Source organism: Rhinopithecus bieti, unplaced genomic scaffold (assembly GCF_001698545.2).
Source record: "Rhinopithecus bieti isolate Rb0 unplaced genomic scaffold, ASM169854v2 scaffold_3875, whole genome shotgun sequence".
NCBI lineage: Eukaryota > Metazoa > Chordata > Mammalia > Primates > Cercopithecidae > Rhinopithecus > Rhinopithecus bieti.
In genome coordinates, this window is record NW_016804422.1 from 1,607,625 (window position 1) to 1,615,865 (window position 8,241).

The 8,241-nt window shown below is 45.9% G+C and overlaps 1 protein-coding gene across 3 annotated transcripts in view; it reads left to right on the top strand.

The window, feature by feature from the left end:
- The window catches only part of USP4 (ubiquitin specific peptidase 4), a 78,409-nt gene that overhangs the window by 3,040 nt on the left and 67,128 nt on the right, over positions 1-8,241 (top strand). For all 3 annotated transcript variants that reach the window (XM_017868087.1, XM_017868085.1, XM_017868086.1), the window contains exon 2: positions 3,005-3,132. In XM_017868087.1, coding sequence (XP_017723576.1) covers positions 3,069-3,132 — 64 coding nt within the window. In that variant the 5' untranslated portion in view covers positions 3,005-3,068. The remainder of the gene's footprint in view (positions 1-3,004; positions 3,133-8,241) is intronic.

Consider the following 8,241-nt stretch of genomic DNA (forward strand, 5'->3'; position numbering starts at 1 on the left):
TTTTTTTTGAGGAATTTCGCTCTTGTTGCCCAGGCTGGAGTGCAATGGCATGATCTCGGCTCACAGCAACCTCCACCTCCTGGGTTCAAGTGATTCTCCTGCCTCAGCCTCCCCAGTAGCTAGGATTACAGGCATGCGCCACCATGCCCGGCTAATTTTTTTTTGTATTTTTAGTAGAGACAGGGTTTCTCCGTTTTGGTCAGGCTTGTCTCGAACTCCCGACCTCAAGTGATTCACCTGCCTTGGCCTCCCAAAGTGCTGGGATTACAGGCGGGAGCTACCATGCCCGGCCTAGCAGAGGTACTTCTCAAGTTAACGTGTATAGGGCTCATAAAGAATACTCAGCAGAAGCAGAGGAAGTTTAAGATAGACTAAAATCATACAGTAAAATTGTACGGAAGGTATTGCCCAAGGGATTTGGAAGAAAAATAACATTTTCAAGACAGATGTGTTTATGGATCCTTGTGACCTCTGGGAAGTTGCCTGACCTCCTCTCACATTTGTTGGTTATACAATTTTAAGGATGCACCAATATAATTGTTCATGCTTTGTTGCTCCACAGAGATTCTGTTTTAATTGTAAAACAGCATAGTGATACTTTTTTTTTTTGAGACGGAGTCTCGCTGTGTTGCCAGGCTGGAGGAGTGCAGTGGTGTGATCTCAGCTCACTGCAATCTCTGCCTTCCGGGTTCAAGCAGTTCTGCTTCAGCCTCCCTGGTAACTGGGATTATAGGCACGCACCACCACGCCCAGCTAATTTTTGTGTTTTTAGTAGAGACGGGGTTTCACCATGTTGGCCGGGATAGTCTTGATCTCCTGACCTCGTGATCCACCTGCCTCGGCCTCCCAAAGTGTTGGGATTACAGACATGAGCCACCTCTCCCAGCCAGCATAGTGATACTTTAAAAATATAAATAGGTCTGGCACAGTGTCTCATGTCTGTAATCCCAGCACTTTGGGAGGCTGAGGCAGGAGGATCACTTGAGGCCAGGAGTTCAAGATCAGCCTGGGCAACATAGCAAGACCTAGCCTCTACAAAATAAAAATAAAAAAATAAATTAGCCAGTCATGGTGGTATGTGCCTATAGTCATAACTACTCAGAGGCTGAGGCAGGAAGATCACTTGAGCCCAGGAGTTTGAAGCTACAGAGAGCTATGATTGTGCCACTGCACTCTAGCCTGGCTGACCCTCTCTCTAAGGAAATAAATAGATAAATAAAATACCACATTTGCTTACATTTAAGTAAAAAAGTGGTAAGTTGAATATGAAGCACAACTTAATGCTTTTTGACAAGATGAACATACCTAAGCGCTATTATATGTACATGTGTATGTGTATATTTATATATGTACACGCATGTTATATACTTTTGTTTTTTGAGACAGGTTTTTGGTTTTTTTTTTTTTTTTTTTTCTTTTTTTTGAGACGGAGTCTCGCTCTGTCGCCCAAACTGGAGCGCAGTGGCCGGATCACAGCTCACTGCAAGCTCCGCCTTTCGGGTACACGCCATTCTCCTGTCTCAGCCTCCCGAGTAGCTGGGACTATAGGCGCCCGCCACCTCGCCCGGCTAGTTTTTTGTATTTTTTTTTTTTTTAGTAGAGACGGGGTTTCACCATGTTAGCCAGGATGGTCTCGATCTCCTGACCTTGTGATCCGCCCGTCTCGGCCTCCCAAAGTGCTGGGATTACAGGCTTGAGCCACCGCGCCCGGCCTGAGACAGGTTTTTATTCCTGTCACCCAGGCTAGAGTGCAATGGCATGATCTCAGCTCATTGCAACTTCTGTCTCCTGGGTTCAAGTGATTCTTGTGCCTCAGCCTCCCGAGCAGCTGGGACTACAGGCATGTGCCACCACACTCAGCTAATTTTTGTATTTTTAATAGACGGGGTTTGTTGCCCAGGCTGGTCTTGAACTCCTGAGCTCAAGTGACCATCCGCCTCAGCCTCCCAAAGTGCTGGAATTACAGGTGTGAGCCACTGTGCCTGGCCTTGTGTGTACATTTTTGGAACTCATTTGGTCCTTAAAAGAAAACTGAAGTGGATGGTGTTTCTAACCCATTTTCAGAAAGAGCATTAGTTTAGTGCCGTTCATGTCAAGTAAAACAGTGTAACCAAACTGTCTGCCTGGACTGGGACCTCTATAAAGATCATTATGAAATTAATGACTTGTGGTAGGGTGCGGTGGCTCATGCCTGTAATCCCAGCAATTTGGGAGGCTGAGGTGGGCAGATTACCTGAGGTCAGGAGTTTGAGACCATCCTGACCAACATGGAGAAACCCTGTCTCTACTAAAAATACAAAATTAGCCAGGCATGGTGGCACACACCTGTAATCCCAGCTACGGGAGGCTGAGGCAGGAGAATCACTTGGACCCGGGAAGTGGAGGTTGCGGAGAGCCGAGATCACACCACTGCACGCCAGCGTGGGTGACAAGAGAGAAACTCTGTCTCAAAAAAAAAGGCCGGGCACTGTAATCCCAGCACTTTGGGAGGCCGAAGTGGGTGGATCACCTGAGGTCAGCAGTTCGAGACCAGCCTGCCCAACATGGTGAAACCCCGTCTTTACTAAAAATACAAAAATTAGCTGGACGTGGTGGTGGGCGCCTGTAATCCCAGTTAGTTGGGAGGCTGAGGCAGGAGAATCATTGGAACCCAGGAGGCAGAGGTTGCAGTGAGCCAAGATCGTGCCACTGCACTCCAGCCTGGGCGACAGAACAAGACTTGGTCTCAAAAAAAAGACTCTAAATAAATATTTTGAAGCCACTTGTTTTCTTTCTTTTATTCACTCTTTGAACAATCATTTCACTTAATGGATGCATACCCTGGGGCCAGACTTTCTGTGCCATGTGGGGCCTGGGCCCTGCTCCTGCTCTTGTGGCAGTGTTTTTTAGTGGGGGTTGCATATGCCTCAAGTGGAAGGACCATAAAAAAGATTAAGGAAGCAGCTGCAGACATTTATAATCTCAGCTTTTCTGCTACAGTAAATTTTTGTCTCTCTCTCTCTAGGTATCTTATTGACAGCCGGTGGTTCAAGCAGTGGAAGAAGTATGTGGGCTTTGACAGCTGGGACATGTACAATGTGGGTGAACATAACCTATTTCCTGGCCCAATAGACAACTCTGGGCTATTTTCAGGTATAGTAAATGTTGCTTTTCCAGCTAAACATTCACCTGGGCAGTGGTCTGATACTATGTGCATCTATAACATGGACATTGTGAACTTTCCTAGTGTGAGGAGATAGAAACAAGTATCCTCAGTTTGCATCTATATCAGAAGTCTTTGCAAACCCTTAATGAGAAGTTAAGCTACTTTTATTCCCTTAAATTAACTGCGTCTCATAAGAGCATGCTTCTAACATTTTAACTATCTCTCTTTGCAAATTAGTTTGCTAGCTATTTCACATTTTAAGTTAGTATATGGAATTGAAAGAAATAGGATGTCATTTTGAAATTGTATCTAAAATTTAAGAACCAGAATTTTTTGTTACCTTTGCAGTGGAACACATTGTAAACCTGTGAACTTTCAACAGGAATTCCTGTGATGGCTGTTTTTATCATATAACTAGTGTGAGGAGAGGTTGAAGGTCAGTAGACAGAGTAGACTGTAGTCAGCTCCCAATGAAAACTGTGGGAAAACTGACATGTAACACACTAGAGCTTTTCTTGCACTTGTACATGCACCGAGATGACAGAGTCAGCTTTTCCCAGGCTTTCTTCTGCCTGACTTCTGACCTCTTTATAGTCATGATAGAGGTGATCTATCATGGGTGTCAAAAATCAGGGCAGTGCCAGGCCTGGTGTCTCCGCCTGTAATCTCAGCACTTTGGGAGGCCAAGGCAGGTGGATCACCTGAGGTCAGGAGTTCAAGGCCAGCCTGGCCAACATGGTGAAACCCCATCTCTACCATGTTGCCTAGGCTGGCCTTGAGCTCCTGGGCGCAAGCTATCTTCCTGCCTCAGCCTTCTTAGTCACTGAGACTATAGTGTTCTATCACTCTCAGCTGTTTTTTAAGTTTTTTGGTAGAGACGGGGTCTTGCTATGTTGCCAGGCTGGTTGAACTCCTGGCCTCAAGCCATCCTGCCACCTTGGCTTCCCTGAGTGTTGGTGTGAGCCACCCTGCCTGGCCTAACTTGGATATTTTTAAAAATGAGCAATGCTTCAGTTCAGACCTTGTTTTAGGAGAGGTCATGATATAAACAATATCATTTACTTTGTTTCCTGAAATAGGTCGGATGGTGGCACTATGCCACGAAGTTACCCTAAGGAATCATTTCATTATGTTCACATTTTGTTCTTTTTCTCATTTTTATGAAATGGAGAATTCTTAAGGTTTTACATTCAGGTATACTTTGGCTTATTGTGCTTTGCTTTATTGTATGTTGTAGTTAGTGCATTTTTAGCAAATTATCTAGGTATTTGGCAGCCCTGCCTTGACACTCTGTCAGTGCCATTTTTACAACAGCCTGTGTGCTCACTTTATGTCTCTGTTATCACATTTTGGTAATTCTCAAAATACTTCAAAGTTTTTCATTATTATTTGTTATGGTGATCAGTGATCAGGGAGCTTTCTTTTTTTTTTTTTTTTTTTGAGATGGAGTTTTGCTCTTGTTGCCTAGGCAGAAGTGCAGTGGCACAATCTTGGCTCTTGGCAACCTCTCCCTCTTGGGTTCAAGCAATTCTCCTGCCTCAGCCTCCCGAGTAGCTGGGATTTCAGGCATGCGCCACCATGCCTGGCTAATTTTGTATTTTTAGTAGAGTTGGTCAAGCTGGTCTTGAACTCCCGACCTCAGGTGATCTGCCCACCTCAGCCTCCCGAAGTGCTGGGATTACAGGTGTGAGACACCATGCCCAGCCAACAGGGATCTTTCATGTTGCTATTGTAATTGTTTTGGGGCATGATGAAGGGAGCCCATGTCAGACAGCGAACTTATTGTGTGTATTGTCACTGCTTCACCAACCAGCCATTCCATCTCTCTCTCTCCTCAGGCTTTGCTATTGCCTGAGACACGATGATACTGAAATTAGGCGTCTTAGTAACCCTAACAACACCTTCTAAATGTTCAAGTGAAAAGGAGAATTGCATGTCTCTCACTTCAAATCAAAGCTAGAAATGATTTGAGTTTGGCTAAGGAAGCCGAAATAGGTTGTAAGCTAGGCCTCTTGTGCCATATAGCTAGCCAAGTTGTGAATGTAAATGTGAACTTCCTGGACTTAAGTGATCCTCCCACCTCAGCCTCCTGAGTAGCTAGGATTGCAGGTGCTTGCCAGCATGTGTGGCTCATTTTGTATATTTTGTATTTTGTTTTTTTTGGTAGAGATGGGTTTTTTTCATGTTGCCTGGGAGATGGAGGAACCCAGGAAATGGTAGTTTCAGTGAGCTGAGATTGCGCCACTGCGCTCCAGCTTGGGTGACAGAAGTGAGACTGCATCTCAAAAAAATAAAAAGTGCTACTCTAGTGAACACATGAATGATAAGAGACTGAAACAGCCTTATTGCTGATATGGAGAAAGTTGTTTATTCATTTATTTTTTTTTGAGACAAGGTGCCACCTTGTCTCAAGAAAAAAAAGGTAGCTACTGCTACCTCATGCAGTAGCACAATCATGGCTCACTACCACTTTGACTTTCCCAGGCTCAGGTGATCCTCCCACCTTAGCCTCCCAAGTAACTGGAACTACAGGTGCTACCACCACACCCGACTAATTATTGTATTTTTTGCGGAGATTTTTCGTAGGTTTTGTCACGTTGCTCAGGCTGGTCTTGAATTCCTGGACTCAAGCGATCCTCCCACCTTGACGTCCCAGAGTGCTGGGATCACAGGTGTGTCACTGTGCCCGGCTTAAACAACAGATTTTCTTTTCTTTTATTTTTATTTATTATTATTATTTTTGAGACAGAGCCTCACCATGGGGTTTCACCATGTTGGCCAGTCTGGTCTCACACTCCTGACCTCAAGTGATCCGCCTGCCTCGGCCTCTCAAAGTGCTGGGATTACAGGCATGAGCCACTGTGCCTGGCCTAAACCACAGATTTTAAATGTAGACAAGACACCATTCTATTGGGAAGATGCCATCCATCTACCTCTTTGCTAGCTAGAGAGGAAAAGTCAGTGCCTGGGTTCAGAGGCCCCCCCACCTTTTTTTTTGTTTTTGTTTTTTTTTTTGAGACAGGGTCTTGCCCTGTCACCCAGGCTGTAGTGTGTGATCACAGCCCACTGCAGCCTTAATCTCCTGGGCTCAAGTGATCCTCCCACCTCAGCCTTCTGGGTAGCTAGGACTACAGGTGCTTGCCACCATGCCTGGCTGATTTTTATATATATACATATTTTTTTTTTTTTGTAAGACAGAGTGTCACTCTGTCCAGGCTGTAGTGCAATGGCACGATCTTGGCTTACTGCAACCTCCACCTCCTGGGTTCAAGCTATTCTCCTGCCTCAGCCTCCCAAGTGGCTGGGATTACAGGCACCCACCACCACGCCCAGCTAATTTTTTTTTTTTTTTGTATTTTTAATAAAGATGGGGTTTCAGCACGTTGGCCAGTCTGGTCTTAAACTCCTGACCTCAGGTGATCCATCCACCTCGGCCTCCCAAAGTGCTGGAATTACAGGTGTGAGCCACCGCACTCAGCTTTGTTTTTTTTTTTTTTTTTTGGAGAGATGGGATTTTGCCATGTTGCCCAGGCTGGTCTCCCAACTCCTGGGCTCAAGTGATCTGTCTGCCTTGACTTCTCAAAGTGCTGGGATTATAGGCATGAGCCACTCCGTCCAGCCAGATTCAGAGCCTTGAAGGACAGGCTGACTCTCCTGTTAAGGGATACTGCACATGGTGACTTTAGGTTGAAGCCAACGCTCATTTATCATTCCAAAATCCCAAGGCCCTTAAGAATTAGGCTAAATCTGCTCTCCCTGTGCCCTACACATGCAACAACAAAGCCTGATGATAGCATATTTATTTATAGCATGGTATAATGAATATTTTGTTTTATTTTATTTTCTGGGACAGAGTCTCACTGTGTCACCCAAGCTGGAATGCAGTGGTGCACTCTCGGTTCACTGCAACCTCTGCTTCCCGGGCTCAAGTTATTCTCATGGCTCAGCCTCCCAAGTAGCTGAGATTACAGACGTGCACCACCAGGTCTGGCTAATTTTTGTATTTTTAGTAGAGATGGGGTTTCACCATGTTGGCCAGGCTGGTCTCAAATTCCTGGCCTCAAGCGATCCACCTGCCTCAACCTCCCAAAGTGCTGGGACTACAGGCATGAGCCACCACAACAAGTTTACCGATTTTTGTTTTTCTTTTGTTTTTTTTTTTTTTTTGAGTCAGAGTTTTGCTCTTTTGCCCAGGCTAGAGTGCAATGGTGCGATCTTGGCTCGCCACAACCTCCGCCTCCCGGGTTCAAGCAATTCTCCTGCCTCAGCCCCCAAGTAGCTGGGATTACAGACATGCGCCACCATGCCCAGCTAATTTTGTATTTTCAGTAGAGATGGAGTTTATCCATGTTGGTCAGGCTGGTCTCGAACTCTCGACCTCAGGTGATCTGCCCACCTCTGCGCCTCCCCAAGTGCTGGGATTACAGGCATGAACCACTACGCCCGGCCTCCCAATATTTTTTTTTTTTTGAGACCTAGTCTTGCTCTGTCGCCCAGGCTGGAGTGCAGTGGTGTGATCTCGGCTCACTGCAAGCTCCACCTCCTGGGTTCATGTGATTCTCCTGCCTCAGCCTCCCGAGTAGCTGGGATTACAGGCGCCCATTCCCTCTGCCCGGCTAATTTTTGTATTTTTAGTAGAGACTGGGTTTCACCATGTTGGCCAGGCTGGTCTCGAACTCCTGACCTCAAGTGATCCTCCCGCCTTAGCCTGCCAAAGTGCTGGGATTACAGGTGTGAGCCATCGTGCCTGATTTGATTTCAACTTTCAAGTCTTATTATTTAAGAAACACATTTTGTAAGACTTTATCTGCCATAGATAGTGATTCTCCTGAAGGATCTGAGCAAATTAAATTAAAAACCTTGTGGAAAGGATTTGCCATTCTAGATGCCATTAAGAATATTCGGGCCGGGCACGGTGGCTCACGCCTGTAATCCCAGCACTTTGGGAGGCTGAGGCGGGCAGATCAAGAGGTCAGGAGATCGAGACCATCCTGGCCAACACAGTGAAACCCCGTCTCTACTAAAAAATACAAAAAATAGGCCGGGCGCGGTGGCTCAAGCCTGTAATCCCAGCACTTTGGGAGGCCGAGACGGGC